The sequence below is a fragment of the Falco rusticolus genome, chromosome 1, assembly GCF_015220075.1.
Source record: "Falco rusticolus isolate bFalRus1 chromosome 1, bFalRus1.pri, whole genome shotgun sequence".
Lineage (NCBI taxonomy): Eukaryota > Metazoa > Chordata > Aves > Falconiformes > Falconidae > Falco > Falco rusticolus.
Genome location: NC_051187.1, coordinates 50,550,077 through 50,567,440, shown reverse-complemented (window position 1 = coordinate 50,567,440; position 17,364 = coordinate 50,550,077). Strand labels below are relative to the sequence as shown.

Genomic DNA, 17,364 nt, shown 5'->3' with positions numbered 1-17,364 from the left:
GCCTTTTTGCAGCATTCAAAGATAGAAGGCAGACAGAAATGCTGTGTTTCAGTTGCTTTTAGAAAGGGTCAGGTTGCTTTAACTGGTGATTCTCTTGCCCTCCAAGCATGGGAAAATTATCTTTTTTGATTGCCTTTAACATGGCCGAACAATTTTTCTTCTCAAGGAAAACATAAACGTAATCATCAGGAGAAAAATAACTGGCTCAACATTATTTCACTTAACTCCACAAACTCAGAATAGCTTAATTTTTTTTTTGCCAAAAAGACCACCAAAGCAGAAAACAACGGCTTTTAAGGCATCCACTCTTGTCTCAGAAAGACAAAGAAAAGGAAAAAGGCAACTCACACCAAACAGAGCCATTGTTTTTCTCTGTTTATTTTGCAAGCTTCTTCAAAGTATCTTGTTGCTAAGAGTAACTTCAACCGAAAAGTGTTCGCTCACTAGAAAAAAATTTAAGTATAAACATGAAGTGCTGTTGAAAAAAAATGAATGGAAAGTTAACACCCATTCTGCCGCTTCAAACCTGCAAAGCTACTAGGGAAATCCCAATTCAATTATCTCCTGAAGTAGGTAACTTCCAACTCTTAATCCCATCCCACAGCTTGATCTCTTTTCAAGGCTGAATTGAGTAAAGGGAGTAAAAGTGGGCACATACCATTCCCGTTTCTCGGCAATACTGTATTTTTCACCTTAATTATGGGTCTTGAATTGAGCAGCCACCAGAGGGAGCAGGACATCGCAACACTCCTGGGGAAGATGTAGTTAGAGCAACCAGCTGTCTCCATCTCTCTTGTCTTCGGCCCCTGATAGCACAGCAGTGGTTGCTTAATGAAAAGTAGCCCGAGATGCTTATAACAATACTTCTGTAACAATGGCAAACCTCTAGATAAACCAAGCAACGGGAACAGTGGGCTCTTAAGCAGTGCTGACAACACCAAAACACAAAATATACGGAGAGGTCATATTCTCAGAATAGGCAATTGGTGAAAGAGGCTATACAACTTGCCCTAATCTGAATGCATTAATACTTTCCTAAGCACCCAGTCCTTAATAAACCTAGATGCCAAGACTGATGCAGCAGCTTTACAAAAGGCACCATGTAGAAATGCGATGGCTCCGAGCATTATGTTAGTAACATGTATCTTAACTATTACCCAGCTGATCACACCTAAATGGTGCAACAGTCCCCCATTAGCCAGCCACATTAGACAAGAGCCCCAAATTTCCATTTCAAATTGCCAATGTACATCGGGCCCTCACTCAAACTAAACTGCACATTTTCTGGGAAAAGGTCTGCATTTGTGCAGGATTTTCAATGCTGGTTGCTTTATTTGCACAGAGATAAACAGTAACTGCCATCGATATTGCAATCTTTTTGTCCTCCATTCTGTTAAGGCACGCTGTGGCTTCACAGGGACTCTTCCTTCTTTTCAGCACTTCTCTCAAGTAAGGAGTCAGAACAATACAAATTAATTCCACTATATAGAATCCACTATAAATTTCACTCAATTTCATTAGGAACTGGTATACAACAAAATCGGTAAAACTGAACATTTATTTATGTATTTTAGTATTGTAACAGCAGAGAGGGAGTTGTTCAAAAGGCAGAAGGCTCAAGGAGAGATTAATAAGAGGCCTGAAAGAAACTTTTTTCATTTAGTTTACGTATAGTTTTCCCTTTACTCCAGAAGGCCACAAAACCAGACACGCTTGAAGTCTGTAATTACAAAAGCAAAGTTTTTATATTTGCTTGAAATTCTACAGTATGTTGCTTAATTCCAGCACAGTACATTGCGGGGAAAGAACATACATTATAACCTCTCCAAATGAAATGACAACAGCCTTGTCAGTTTTAATACTAAGCAGTAACCGAGTCTTGTAAGCACACAGCATTCCTGCAGCTTATTATACTTGGGAGTAATGCTTTTTTCCCCTGCTCTTAAGCATGACTGATATATTGCAGGGGGGTGGTGGCGGTAAAAGGAAGATCCCAACACATACCTAAAAATGCATTGAACTTCTGTGATTATTTAACATTGAAACCTACTGACAACCATAAAGCTTGTAATTATCCAAAGACCATATTCTTTAACTTGCTAAAGAGATAAACAATAAACTATAGTCACTTTTGAAGCCTTTTGTGCACTTTTTCAATCTGTAAACGAAAAAAGGATTTACTGGACAACAGAGGCCACATTTGCCAGTGCTACATTTGCTGCTGATTTAATTTTTGTGACTCTGAACTTCCACACCCTCGTTCTTGCTCCTGTGCATTGGAGCATTCCTACATTGCAACAGCAAAAGTGTACGTGCATCAATGTGAACAGACGTGCCAGCGAGGCTGATGCAGAAATGAGAGTAAAGGAAACAGACTGTATAAGCGCTCATCGCTTCTCAAAAAACTCCATGTTTCAAGAACCCAGACCAAACCCAGCCTCAGGAACTAGTTCTCTTCTCAGACCATGAATGATAGACAAAGTATATAAGCAATCAAATATACACCGCATGTGCATATGCTGCCGCACTTCTACCTTCTAACACACTTGTGTAAGAAGGACATTTAGGATACAGGTTTTTCTAAAGCTCTTTTTTCAAGAAATTAGCAACTCCCGAAAGTACAAATCCCCACATCTTCATATGAGACATCCCAGCTGATCAGTGCAATGTAATTCTTAAGACCATGTACTTCAGGTACAAGCAGACGTAGGTATCCACACACCACCAGAATCACAGCGGGAACTACTCAGGATGAGTCCTTCTACTAATTTTTTTTTATACTTTCATGAGGAAAATACCAATTAACTCAACTTGTTGATTGCCGGTAAAAGGAAATTATCTTCCAAGATCTTTTTCTTCCCAAATCAGAGATTCAGCATGCCTGTAGAGGCTCTGCATATTCCTCAACTGAAGAGAGCTCAGTCTTATGGTATGACTGCCTGCCATAGGGTGCTGATACACAACACACAATAAACGCAATAGTTAGCCATGTGTGAATAAACTGGCGGTTCTTACACTGCATTAACAGATCATCTTTACACCATATTCATACACGATATGCAAGAACATACATATTCGATTATTTTTCTCCTCAGGGGCTTTCCCTGCTTGTGAACCAGCACATCCAGCACCAAAAAAACAGCTTTGAACATGCTGGCAGAGGTGTAATTACCTGTCACAACACGCCCCTTACCACGCTAATTAGGGACATACTCCATGCCTAGAGACCCAAGATATGCACAGAGAAATATTGCTCTTGGGTGGCAAAAATGATCATGATAAAAGGATTTCTAAAAATAAAATAAAAAGAACAGTTTTCTTTGTTTTCTACAGGGACATTTGGCTTGTTTGTTTTGGATTTTTTTCTGTTGAACAACAGTTTCCTGAACTTGTGCGTTCCTGGCCACAGGCAGGATAATTTGAGGCTATGACTTCAGGGAATATCACTTCCACCACTTAAGCAACTTACTTTGACCTACACAGTACAAAACCATGTGTTGTAGAAACAGCCTTTGTTGTATACATCTCAGATAATAATTTGAATTTTTCAAGAAATCACACCCTACTTTTTTTATTTTCAAAAGATGGAATCGCCATCTACTATGCTATATAGTAAGAATATTAATTTTTTGATTTAAAACACTTCACAAATTTCACCCTTCCCACCCTCCCTGCCAACCCAACCATCCTCTCCCATTGGACAATTAGAAGTTTTCTGAATTTGTTTATTCAAAACAGTATGTTTTTTATTGTTGAGATGGCAAACCTCCACAACAAATATCTCCAGTGTAATCTTACGCATTGTGCACTTGGAAGTTAAGTATTATTTAATGTGGGTGAAACCTGGGTTCACACTAAAGTGCTGAAGAGCAATTCAGAAGAAGATACTCCCACTCCTGTATCATAGGAAACTAATTCAGCTTTAAAACAAACAAGAAAAACCTTCCTTGATTATTTCATCTTGTGAAACCACTGACTGCAATAGAGATGACACTGCTTCCAATTTAGGAATTAAGATATTATGGTGAGTGCAAGTAAGTGCACAGGTCTGCACTTTGGGAGGAATCTGGAGACTAGGGACGATGAAATGACACAAAAATTACTACTCAAAATAAAAGACTGTAACATACTCAACCATAAAAGAATAACCCCTCTAAAAACAGAAGAAATGTACCAGGCAAATAAATAATATTTATCTAAAGACACTACTGAAATACTCAAAAGCTTGTTCTTGGAATATTTTGTGGTCCCTTGTCACTTTATGATGAAAGAATCCCCAAGTTGTTTACCCAGTTCACATAAAGTCACTTAACAGGACAACATTCTTAAACCTCAGATAAACTTTGTTGCAATTACCAATTTTCTATAGAAGTACATTCATTTGAAACTAGCCTCTTAACAATTTTCCTTTGGTGATATCAGTAATTTGGCCCAACATTCACACAGAAATAAAAAATTCAGGGGTGTGTGTGTGGGGAGTAACAGTTGCTTCTCACGTGTATTGGATTTTTAAGTACCACTAAATGGATTATTCCAAAAAAGGTCTCTTGCACTCTATTGCAAAACAAAGATTACAAGATCTAGAAACATTACAGAAGGGATTAATTTAAAGGTGTAAAAAATTTATTTGTTTAATAACGTTGGTTTATGTCAATAAATTGTTGCAACCTGAGTTAACCCTGATCCATTACCTTTGAGTACATGTTTAAAAGTTGTACAACTCTAAGCTAGCATGCCACAGAACAGGAAGCCCAGCACCTGCCTGTTCTTGAAATGTGTCTGGTTTAATGCATATTATTTGATAACAGAGATCAGCATCAAAAATTCATTTTTTTAAGATGTGAGTCACTGCCATTCTGAAGACATTTTACTGAGGTATGAAGTGAGTTTACCCACATCTACTCCAACGCCTACCAAATCCCCTTTAAGGTACCTCAGACTCCTTCACTACTGGTGTAACATGTGCATGTAAATCTGCATACGTGTGCCCTTTGGTCCTTGAAGCCATCCTGACCAGTAATCATATGTACCTTGGAGAAACATCTCTCCTCTCATGTACTCCCAGACCTCTCCTCTTACCACTCGAATGCACACATCAAAAAGGCCTACAGATCCTGTCAGGCATCCAGCCTCTGTTGCTATGATGCCAACAGTAAAATTCCGTAACAACACACCTTGATTGCACAGTTCTTGATAATGCATCTGCCAACATCAAGCTAGTGGACAGCAATTAGAGAAACGTAGCGTGCTAATGTCACGGCAGCAGCTACCACGCATTTCCCAGAGATGATACTGGTGATCTACAGGAAGCTTTGCACACCAGTACAGAAAAACAGATTTTTTCATTATGAAGTTATACCCATAAGCGCTGGATACATGAGGTCTGCAGCATTATCCCATCTCATCATTCAGTGATACCTGTCCCACACTGGTAGCGACACTCTTCCAAGCACTGTCTTGACCTGCTTAAACAACAGGCATGGTAGACTAGGGCTGGTGTCCCACCCTCAGGAACTCCATTCTTAGGTGAACTTCATCATTCCTGTCTGGAGACCACTGGGTGTTTCATCAGATATACTTGCAAAGGCTGAGAAGCTTATGACAAATGACAAAGCTTACAGCATTTGCCATCAGATAAACCGTGACACTTGACAATGCCATTTTCGAAGTACTAGGTAGAAGGAGAGATATTTTTTCCAAAACTTTGACTTCAGTCCCAAGTCCCACATTTCTCTTCGTTTCTGCAACCCTAGATTTACAGTCCAGACAGTTATAAAATGAATACAGCACATTGATGGAGCAATTTATTATGAGAAAGTTCTCAAAATGCTAAGCTTGTTTCCAGGTGTTTATGTGCCACCACTCCAACAGTATAAGCCAACAGTATTTTAATAATGAACAACATCACAGTACACTGTACACTCAAAAATTCTTGTAAATGATTTAGCACAGATGAACACAACCTGAATCAATTTTCATGGGCAGACCTGTGATACTGAGCACTTAGGTTTTAATGCAAGACAGAGTGCACGATGAATACAAATTTATCACCTTAAGAAAAAAACTGGTATCAATTTTAGCTTATATCTTATAAATAGAAGCAAAATGTTATAGCTGAAGAAAAAAATCAAATGGCTTCTTTTATGCAGACAGTATTCTGTCTATACAGAGAATGGATCAGACACCCCTTTGCAGCATTTCCACATTTCACAATGCTTGAAAACTTACCTAGGTGTAAATCACCATGCCCAAAAACATATTAAAAAAGCAAAACAGTAAGAGATTTATCATCACTATTCAAGAACTAGTGAATACCCAGTAAAAATACTAACCAGAATGTAAAAGGTAGCAAATTGATTTTATATAATGAATAATTGTCTTCCTTACTACTACATAAGATCTGAAAATCAAAGTGTAAGTGGATTCAAAGAAGGATTAATTTGTGAAAGATAAATACACTGGCAATGATTTAGCAGGGCCTTTCATATACAGCCTCAAGACGTTGCTAACACATTGACTGCAGAGGGGAAGGAATCTCTTGCAAATAAAGCTTGAGTCCTAGGAGGTGTTCCTTGCATACTTTCCTGAAGAAGTTTGTAGGCAATTGTCAGAAACAGATTACCTGAGATAAAGAACCTTTTGTGTGATCCACTGTGACGTTCCTATAAAATTCTTGTTCAATGGGTTTTTTTCAGTTTGCACACTGGGGCTATCAGAGCTCTGAAAGGCTGGGGCAGTACATCCTATTCATTATAGAAGTGCCAACGTCAATCATCTGAAATCTTCTGCACGTTCTGACCCAACTGCATTTTCTCCAAAGGCCTGAACAAGCTGACTGAGTTGTTGACTCACACACCAAATAAATACAACGACCTCTTAAAAAGCTTAGGGGGGGAAAAAAAGCAGTAGGGGAAAAAATATAACAGCAAGATCTGTTCTATTCAGCTTCTACTATGGCATGAAGATTTTCAGCCCTGCTTTCATCCAGCCCTTCAAGCTGGACCCAAATACAGGTACATACAGCCATAGAAAGCAGGTATAGATTTGTTTTGTAATATATGTGAGACTTCATAAACCAATTAAACTCATCTTTGAAGCACCTTATTTAGAATTCCATTAAATCCTGTAAGAAGCTCCTAAATTCTCAAGGCAGAATGTCAAATTGATGTTTTTAGGATAACACATGCAATCCATGCAAATCTCTGCTAATTTACAACACCACCTGAAGCAATTCGTGTAGCACAGCACCGTATCAGATGGTGAATTAAAAAATATCGATACCCATACAATCCTGTGTCTTTCAAAATTCATACAACGTCAACCACTAAATCTGTGCTTTCCTGCAAAACTTATTTTTGTCTTTCACTGAAGGCAAGGATGCTTGCTTGCCAAGCACAAACCACGGATGAACAGATGATATATTGTCTTCCCAAGTGTGCTGTTGGAATGTTCCAGTAACTTCGGTGCATGCTGTTTTTCAAGAGAAAAGTAAAAAACTCTTGGCCAGCAATGAAGCCAGTGCTTCCACCCCATTTTTGTATGGTTTGAGAACCTGAATAAGCAAGGCAGGACTGTGCAACAAGAAGGTTGAAGGGGCTGGACTTCATTAATTCGCCAGAGGAGACAAAGGAGCTATGTAACAACAGCACGCAGCTACTTGAGGGGTAGCAACAAAGATCCCAAATGCAAAGTCTTGCTTGTGTTAGTGGATGATATCACAAGGGGCAATGATCACAACTGTGGCTTGGGAGGTTCAGGTTGAATGTGAGGAAAAATTCTTTCACTAGGAGGTAGTGCAGCATTGGAGCAAGTTACCCACAGAGGCTGTAAATCCCTCTGTTTTCCAAGGCTTTTCAAGACACAGCCAGACAAAGCCTTGGCTAGATGGATCTAGCCTTGGCAACAGTCCTGCTTCAAGCAGAAGACTGCACTAGGTGACCGCAGAACTCCCTTCCAGCCAACACTTCCATGGCCACAAATACAAAATCATCAAAGCAAAGAAACTAAACTATGCTCAATGTAAGGCACTATAGATAATAAGCATCAACAGAAGACATTTATGTCAAATGCCATTAAGTGCTATCAAATAAAATTTCATTTCATACTGCATGTATTGTATGAGATACTGATTGAAACAAAACACGCAGAATTACATCAACTTTTAATAGAGAGTGTGTCAACACCACTTCTCTGTTGCTTCCAGATTTTAAATGAAGGCTATACTGTCAAAAGTAAACATTCACAAATTTATTTACAAACATTAATTTTTTTCCCATCTGCAAACAACAACCACTATGGTAAAAGCTTCTTGCAATGAGGTTATGACTCAATCTGCCCTTTGCTGACTATCCCCATTTTTTATGCAACAGCCTTGATTTATCATTTGTTACCTTGACAGAAAATGATTGCTTGCAACACAGTTAACAACATGGTCTTCTGGCAATCATAACTCAATAGATTATTCTCTGGTACAAACACACCATTCCTTACGTAATGATACATTTTTATGCCTGGCTTTGGCTATAACCTAAATGAAGAAGGTCCATTTCAATAATAATAATAATAATGTGTCCTTCTACAGTTTCCTTGGCTAGGGAATCACCCTGTTGACTATTAGAAGTTAGTCAGTTGCTTTCCTTGGAGCAGCCTTTATTTTTAGAAGAGTTGTTTCTTCAGAAGACACAACATTCTTTGCTGTTCAGTCTACACTCTTGGCCAAGTAACTACAAGCAGGTTTTTTTTTCTTGCCACTGACAGTACAATTTAATTTCAAGATATGTTGGTGAATTTCTGCGTATAGGCTACATTATTTAGCTTCTACAAACATTTTAGTTAGTATCTTGTACTTACCTCAAGCAAACTACATTCAAAGACTATGAAACTTAATGGGAATGTGTGCAGTAACTTCAGCAGGCTATGGGAGAAGCATAATCAAGTAATTTTTTAACACTTACATGATACAACATATTGGCAGTTAAGAGATTATTACAAAACAATTACATTATTTGCACTTTTTGAATTTTAAATGTTCTACTGCAGTGGTGCCTCAAGCAATTATTAAAACTGAAGCCCGTGAGCCTGCCATCAGGACTACAAACCCAAAACAGACTGAATCCCAGGAGAAAGAGGGAAGAGATGCCCACCTGGCAGTCAATTCTACCACTTTGTAGGCCTGTGAGCCAACTGATTAAATAAAAACACCTGAACAACCACTCCCACCCACTCCCCCCAACTCTCCTCTCAGTCCTGTTTTTAAGGGCTTCTTGTGTATACATGGCCAGACAAGCAGATCATAGATAGACCTTGTGCATTTATTCAAGACAGTTGATCTGCTCTACTGGATTATTATTTTATTTTCTTCTCTGGATAAGATGATAAATGGTTACTCTCACTATGGAAAAGCAGAACAACTTCCAGATCAGCACTGAAGGACACAGGCATGCAGACAGATAGGTTTCCAGCTAAACAATGCTGACTTCTGTCTGTAAAAGATGCAGATATTTCTGCTTCTTATAAGATCTAGTTAATATTTTAAGAACACAGCAACTCTTAGAGCTACTTTTTTCCTCATCATGCTTTCTTCCTGCTCCAGGGTCACTGGCCCCCCTTGGGAAACACTAAGGTCAAAATGTTCATGTCATGATCCAGTGAACCCTAAAGGACATCACCACTCAGATTACGTTCTCAGACTTCAGAATTTCATGAAGAATTTCAGACCATCTTATTTTCTTAATAAGACATTACTTATTCTTCATTTCTTAAGGCCAAACACATCTTTTGCATTAACATGGGAACAACTGTTAAGCATTCTTGTACCAAATTCTTCATTGATCTGTAAAAAGTCTATGATGCCTGCAAATTTTTACTGAACTTCATGAGACACACTACAAAAATGTAGCCCCGTAACCTCTCAGCATGTTGAGCAGTGAAATATTCAACCTTAATTTGTTACACTGGATACAGCTCATTGTTCTCAAGTTCCAAAACAAGTCAGTGCCAGTTTGATGTGGGAGTGTAAAAAATTGATCCAACTCTGATCTAGATCTTGTTTTGGAAAAAAAACCAAACAAACAAAACCACAAACCAAAACCCCAAAGCATTCAGTCAACCAACCAACCAAAAATAGATGATTTCACCTATAATCGAAAATTGCCCACTGGAGTTGAGAAGTTCCAGAAAACATCTGAAATACTATGGAGAAACAGAAATGACAGGGGGGTGGGAAACCAAACAACTCCATCCTCCCCAAGATGTTTCACTCAGCATAGCAAAACTTGTGTGTGAAATTTACAGCTGCTGTGTGGGAACAAACCACAGACAAGTATTTGTGGTAAGTAAAACAGAGTAATATTAAACTAAGTCAAAGCCTTTCCTTGTATTATTGACCATCTGCACTTTTAACCACACATTAAAGTACAAATCAGAATAGTTCTTCATTATGAACTCAAATAGATTTCATTATTGACTTCTATATTTGGCAATATTATTTTATTTTTAAGTAAGGAAACATCTACCACATCCATACTGGGCTATTCTTTCTCAAGGAACACTGACCAGAATTCAAAGTGAAATAAACCAGATACTGAATCTGTTAAAAATTTCTGGTGCACTTTAGATATCATCAGAACACTGAGATACTTCCTCAGCCCTAATGCCGCAGCAAGGACACATAATTAATCAATTCAGTTCATAACTAAGATTTATATTCACTATAAACTTTCCTGCAAGTACACTTATTTTAGTCAGTAGTCACAGAATAAAAAGCTAGTCAAAATAGGAAAGGACACCAGATTAAAGTCCAGAGTTAGACTGAAGTCTATCGAAAAATAGGATTTTTGTTTGGAGGTTTTGTTGTTGTTTCCCTTTTATTAAAAACAAACTAGATAAAAATACTAACATTTTAATCTAAAAAAGCCAGTAAAAATCCAGTGTTGTTTATTTTTCCCAGAACAACAATGTATGTGACAAAAACATGCAACAAAGAGGGTAGAAATCGATCAGGTCATTTTACTTATTTATATTGCAGTAAAAAAAAAGCCCTAAAGATTTCCAGCAAGGCTGGCTTCCTTTCCCACAGCAGGTGACCAGATGATTCAGTTTAATGAACCTGTGCAGCTAGTTATATTCTTCTCACTTCTTAAAGAATGTATCCTAGTTCTTCTCCCTATCACTTAAAAACCCCTATGCATATAAAAAAATTATCAAACAATCAGCGTTTTATCAAAGGGAAAATAATTTCATTAGATGAGTCTCAAATTGCTTAATATCTTCTCACAGGTTTTTCAGAGCATGCTAATTAAAAACTTTCTTATTTCAGGGAAAATTCCATCGTCATGACGTGTGGTGGGGTAAAAACAGGCAAACAAGTCACCTGAGCTGTCTACGACTACTCCATGGACAAGGATGATTCTGCCTATCATCTGCTCATGTCTCCACGTTTTCACTCTGGGCTTTAATATCAGCTCTGGTGCTTGCCTTGCTTAAGCAAGTCTCTTCAGCTTATTAAATAAACAAAAAAGTCCCCAACCTAATCCAGCTAAAATAACCAACGAAACAATTACCCAACCAACTAAATAAGAAAAGCTTACGTGAGTAGATCTCTAACAGTTTTGCAGCAATCTAAGCCAAACTAGCTCTTGACTGACACAGTTTCTTAACTCCCTCCAGCTGCATGTTCCTACTCTTTCCCTTGTGCCAGCTTCAACACCCATCAGAACCTGCATAAAACCATTCCAGTGAGCTGAATCAGCAGGCTCCTGTCCACTGAAAAGAACGAGAAAAATATCTCTGTGCTTTGCCAACACACCAGAACAGGTTGATGCAGGTTCTAGTGAGCACAATGGCTCCAAGAGAAGCCTCAGCAGCCACCGGCTAGATGAGCCCAGGCTGCCACCAAACCACGACTTTGGTAACTTTACTCACCGACAGGTTGGACAAGCAGCAGAGCTGACACACCAGAGAGAGCAGAAGTGCGCATCCACAAAAGAGATGATGCCTCTAGCAGCAGCAGGCTGTTAGTATAGTTTAGCTGGCTTCATCCTACAATACCCGGCATAGCATAATTGTGACTACTTTCAAGGGAAAACACTACTTCTTCATTCAATGCTCTCCTCTGTTCTGGTCCCCCAATAAAACAGTGTTAATTATATGCTGGCGTGTTTAGTAAGTCGAAAGGTGAAAGTTCACAAATGCTTCTAACTACCACTTCGCATACACACCTTGTATATGCAGGGCAAAGGTAAACAACTTCCCTTATGCACTTTCACGCACAAGCAGAACGTACCAGAAATTTAAGTTGCTCGCATTCACAATTAGTTTAACAGACTGAAGTGCTTAAATTAACTGTCTGCTAAGATGCAACTACATTTCTTAAACCCTGCAAAAATATCCAACAGCATTATTTAACACCTATTTTACATTATTATTTTGGCAGTGTAACTGCATACTATATGAAAAAAACCCATGCTTACTTTCAATAGGTTTGTAAATAAAGGAGTAAGAGAACTGTCAAGTAAGGGAAGAGTGAACTCATGTACTTTGGGTGGTGTTTTTCACGGCTGGGAGTCTTTGTGCCATTTTCCACTGTGGAGTCTTGCAAACAGATGGAAAGCTGATGAAGGGGTAAAGCAGAATACTATTCATTCACACATACTTTACGCTACTAAGGTAAACAGTGCCAGGCCCATTTTAAAGGGGGATTTGTCAGGATGAAATAATAATAAAAATAAGAAGAAGGACACAGGCCTTTTATTACTGATTAGTAGCACTGTGCCAAAGACAAACTCCAGGAACAAGCCCTGTTCCACAAGAAGGTGGCAAAGATTATATACATACATAAACTGTAGAACCAATTATACATTTTTTGCTAATAAAAATCTCCAAAACAAATACCTTTAAAAACCAAGACATCATAACCAGCACAGTGTGAACACTTAGCTATTGAGGAAGCCGTACAGGAACCAACACTTTTTTTTTTTTTTTCCTTGCACCCTACTCTAAACAAAGCAAAACTCTGCACACATGCCAAGCCACAATGGGTTCAACAGGGTCTTGCTAATCCTGCACCTGCCCAGAGGTGCAGTGACACAGCTAGGGTCACTGGAAGCCACAGCGCCTGCCTGTTGCCATTTTCCTCTGCGATTCCTCAAATCGCTGTTTTCGTCATCTACGAGGGGACACTCACTTCTTGTTGCTCAAACAGATGCAAAACCACACAAATGTAGAAGTCACTGTATAACTAAGGCTGTATTATAATCAAATTAAAAACCAGAATATTTGGAATTCAATTTTAAATACGCAGTGGGGCTGAGATTTTCTCTGGAAACAGATCTTAAAGGAATTATTCATTCTGGAGGGGATTTTACATTGACAGAAAAATGCTGCATTCACATCTCAGTGACTACATAAAGGTGATATATACGTTGCCCCTCAGTTAACAAAGATGCCTGAATTAACTACTTTATCTTGCTGCCAGGATCTGCCGGATTTCACCATTTCAAATAAAAGCTTGTTGTGACCTTCAAGTCTCTATAAAGACATATCAATCTGCTTGCTCTCAAGCTCCCGTCTCCATGCCTTCCCGTACACAGGGATTCTTGCCTTCCCGCCTGCCCAGGCCTACCTCCCACACCTACATGAAAGGAGCTACACGCGGTCAACTTTGACACCCAGACGCTCCTCCATCGGGTACTTTCAAGAACAATCCGTATCTGAGTTCCTGATACGGCACCTTACACACCCGGAGATGCCCGGTGGGCAGCCGGAGCCGGGGCAGGCTCGGGCCCCGAGGCCGTGGGGCACAGCACCCGGGGGCTGCAGGCCTGTGGCTCTCACCGGCCCCTGGCTCAGGTGCCCCGGAGCCGGAGCCGAGCCGGGGTGAAGCCGCCGGGCCGGGCCGGCCCGCGCTGCGCTGCCGCATGGCCCCCCACAGCGGTTCAGAGCCGGGGACCGGGCCGGGGACGGCCCACAGCAAGCGACGCCACGGCCCGCCGCGCCCCCGCCCCTCACCTGCCGCCGAGCTCAGGGCGACCCGCCGGTGCCTCCTGCCCAGCTCCCGCAGCTCCTCCTCGTCCTCCTCCAACCTCCAGGCTTCGGCCATCGGCGGCGGGGGGGCGGCTGACAGCATTCAAGAAGCGGGGGCTGCCATGTCCGCCCGCGGCCGGCACCCTCCCCTCAGCGCGGCCGCCCGGCCCCGTGATCCCCGGGGCTGCCCCGCACCTGCGCCCTCTCCGCCCCCGCCCCTGCCGGCGAGCTCTCAGCGCGGGCCGCCGCGCTCCGGCCGGTGGGGAGAGCGAGGGCGAGGCGGGAGCCGGCCTTGCCTGCCCATCCGCGGCTCCGGCGTCAGCAGGAAACCCGGCGGCCGCCTGGCACCGCCACAAAAGGGGGCGGGGGAGGCGGCGGCGGCGGGGGGAGGTACCTGGCGGTCGGGCAGCGCTCCGCCGCAGCGGGCACCCAGCCCCAGCAGCCTCTGCTGAGGGGCACAGGGGCGAGGGGCTCCCAGGCCTTCCTCCCCTCACAGCGAGGGTGAGGCGGCGGGAAGCGCTGTCGCTGCGGGCGGCCCGGGGGGCTGGGGGTGCCGGCCGTGCCGATGGGGCCCGGGGTGGGCGGCCCGCCCTGCCCTGCCCTGCCCGGGCGGCGCCGGGGAAGACTGTGGGGCTCCGCGGGGGGCCCGCTCCCACCCGCCGCCAGGAGGGCGCGTTGCCCGGCGCGGGGCTCGCTGCGGTGGTTTAAACGACTTAAGGAGTAGTAATCTTACGGAGCACTTCAAACCAGTGAGGTACGCTCTTCCAGCACAGAAGCGATAAGAAAAATCTGGCCGCGGTTCAAGCTGGGCACTTAGAAGTCGGTTGTAGTTTTAGTTTTAATTACTATTTTTTTTCAGGGCCTCGGTTGCCTGTATCTAAAATTGAGATCATATTGCTGCTTCATGTTGTATGTTTACTGTAAACCCAGGTCATAAGTGTTTTTACAGATGATTTTGAATTGGGCACTACTGAAAAAAAAATATAAGAAAGTTAAATTCAGCTTCAGAGCAGGTGGATAAGGGACAGTAAAAAAATAAAGTATGTGACCACAAATTAGACCAGGAAGGTACAACAAAACGTTGAGTAATCCTAATGTTGAGCAATATCAGTGCTGACTCACTAAGCACTGTCTACTCTGTACACCGAATAAAGCAGATTGTGCAGGTTGGAAAAAATCTATGTGATTGCCAAACTGAACAATATAATGTGTGAATACAAATGATTGTCTATGCATTTCTTGGTGTTTTAGTGCTTGACTTTACAATTGCTGTTCCTTAACAGAGGTGCTTCTTCCACTCAAACGTTTAGTGTTCCAGTGGTATAATAGTTAGATTTTGAAGGATAGTATTTATAGTATTAAATACTATATACTTTATAGTATTAAAGGGCATAAGGCCAGGCATAAAACTGAGTATGTAACTGAGAAATCAAACCTTCCGCTATAGGTCTGTGTTCTCAAAAGCCTCATGTTGCAAATGACCTCACCTCACAAACTTCAATGCAAGATCAGCATCCTTGTAGGTGATCTAAACTGGATACAGTTTCTCAGTGGAGCACCCCAGCCACAGATAGTGCTATAGCGGAGCCATGAAGCCTCGCCTGCAACGAAAAACACAAAGTTCCAATGTGGAAAGTATGAGGAAGAACAGTAGAACAGAGGGAAGTCACTGGTATGTGCATACCTGAGAGACAAAAGAGAATTCCCGTGTAAAACAAACATCATGTGTTGCTTGTATTCTGCTTCTTCACTGTTTACCCAAAGTACAGCACCTATACTCAGCTCCTAAACTCCACTTAACCACAAGGAGTGATGACAACCATCTGTTTTCCACTTCCTGAATATCTACTTTCTATACTATGTGTTTAACTACTGCTGGGGAGGAAGGAAATCCCCCTTCCTCCTTGCTATCATGTAAAATAACCAACAAAGGAAAGAGCAGAAATATACCATAGAAAAAAACATACACTCTAAGAGCCCAGAAAATTGAATTAAACCTTCTTTTGTTGCTGCTGATGAAATTAACACAGAAGCTTTCAAGCCTATAAAACTGAAAAATATATTTGGAGGCCATCTTAGGCCTAAAGAAAATATGCTGAACATAGCTCAGCTATGACTAAGAAAACATTGCCCAAAATCAGTATGGAACGATCATGAGTATTAATTTTGATGATCATCAAGTGTTCCTTATCATTCACAGGGAAAGTCCTACTTAAAAATACAAATGCAATACCTAAATTATATAAAGCGATGAAGTCTCTGAAGCAACTGCTTGGCCATATACTGAGCTCTGTCAGCAGGAAATGCACTTGGGATAGGGACTGAATTAGAGCTAGAGGAGCTGTTCAATAAATGCCTGGAACTGACTGAAGACAGATTTCACCAGAAAGGAAGAGATCTTAATAGAATTCATATGTGGATACAAGATTCAGGTAGCAGTAACCAACATGCTACTGTAAACAGTTTCCAATCAGTACTACTGGAAACAACTAAAAATTCCCAGCATTTAAATGAAATTAAAATACAAGGCAGCATTGCATGAAATACTTGAATGATGTTTCTGAAACATTTACTGCAAAAAACATTCAGTAATGTCCATTGCCTCCAAAAGGAGGTTGCTTACCAGTGACTAGAATTCCTCAGGGTATGTTGTCTGTAGGTGTACTCACACTGCCAGTGCAAATGCCACAAGCATTCAAGCTTAGAGGTGTTTTTTAAGGTTTTAGATGCCTGTAGAACAGATGTATGTAGGGTAATATACAGGAATGTGTAAGACAGTATGTTCACATACTCTTCACTTCTCTCAGCTGCAAAATCTGCTAATAGCCAAGGACTCTAAGGGAGTAGAGATGGAAGGTGGATGTCTAGAACTCCATTTCTTACAAGTAATTCTTCTCTAGTGAGTGCTTGCCAGATGCACTCATCCATACCCTGAAAGCTGTGCCTCGCTTCCAGTTTATGTTGGTATTTTCAAGTGATAAACAGCTTTAGGGTTTTCTGTGAAGTGCAACAACACATCACTGGCTTGATACCTGATAAAGGTGTGTAAATAATGGTGGTACCTAGGAAGGAGGTAGGCTGTAACAAAGTCTGCAGGAGACAGATGGGTCTCTGACAGAGTGCTCCTGAGCAGCAACAGCAGATCTACCTTAGCAGTCTTGGAACAGATCCTGACACAGCCCTTTATCTGGGTAAGTTGTTTCTAGGGGAAGAAGAGAGCTGTGCTTCTGAGTCTTTAGAAAGGCAACAAAACCAGCTGCTGAAATAATCAAAAGAGCCACAGATGCTGACTGGTCTAATAATAGCCTAGGCCAGACAGAGTAATTTGCAATAATTTGGCTC

The 17,364-nt window shown here is 41.2% G+C and overlaps 1 protein-coding gene across 7 annotated transcripts in view; it reads right to left on the bottom strand.

Moving 5' to 3' along the window:
* The window catches only part of SH3D19 (SH3 domain containing 19), an 86,504-nt gene extending 72,100 nt beyond the window's left edge, over positions 1 to 14,404 (bottom strand). For 2 of the 7 annotated variants that reach the window (XM_037378797.1, XM_037378786.1), the window contains exon 1: positions 14,008 to 14,391. Coding sequence is in view for 5 of the 7 variants with exons in the window: in XM_037378757.1 (XP_037234654.1) it covers positions 14,008 to 14,125 (118 nt within the window). In the remaining 2 variants the exon portion in view is untranslated. Of the gene's footprint in view, positions 1 to 14,007 lie in introns of all 7 variants that reach the window. The other 5 variants (XM_037378757.1, XM_037378775.1, XM_037378738.1 and 2 more) reach the window with 5 other exon arrangements.
* Positions 14,405 to 17,364: the final 2,960 nt, after the last annotated feature.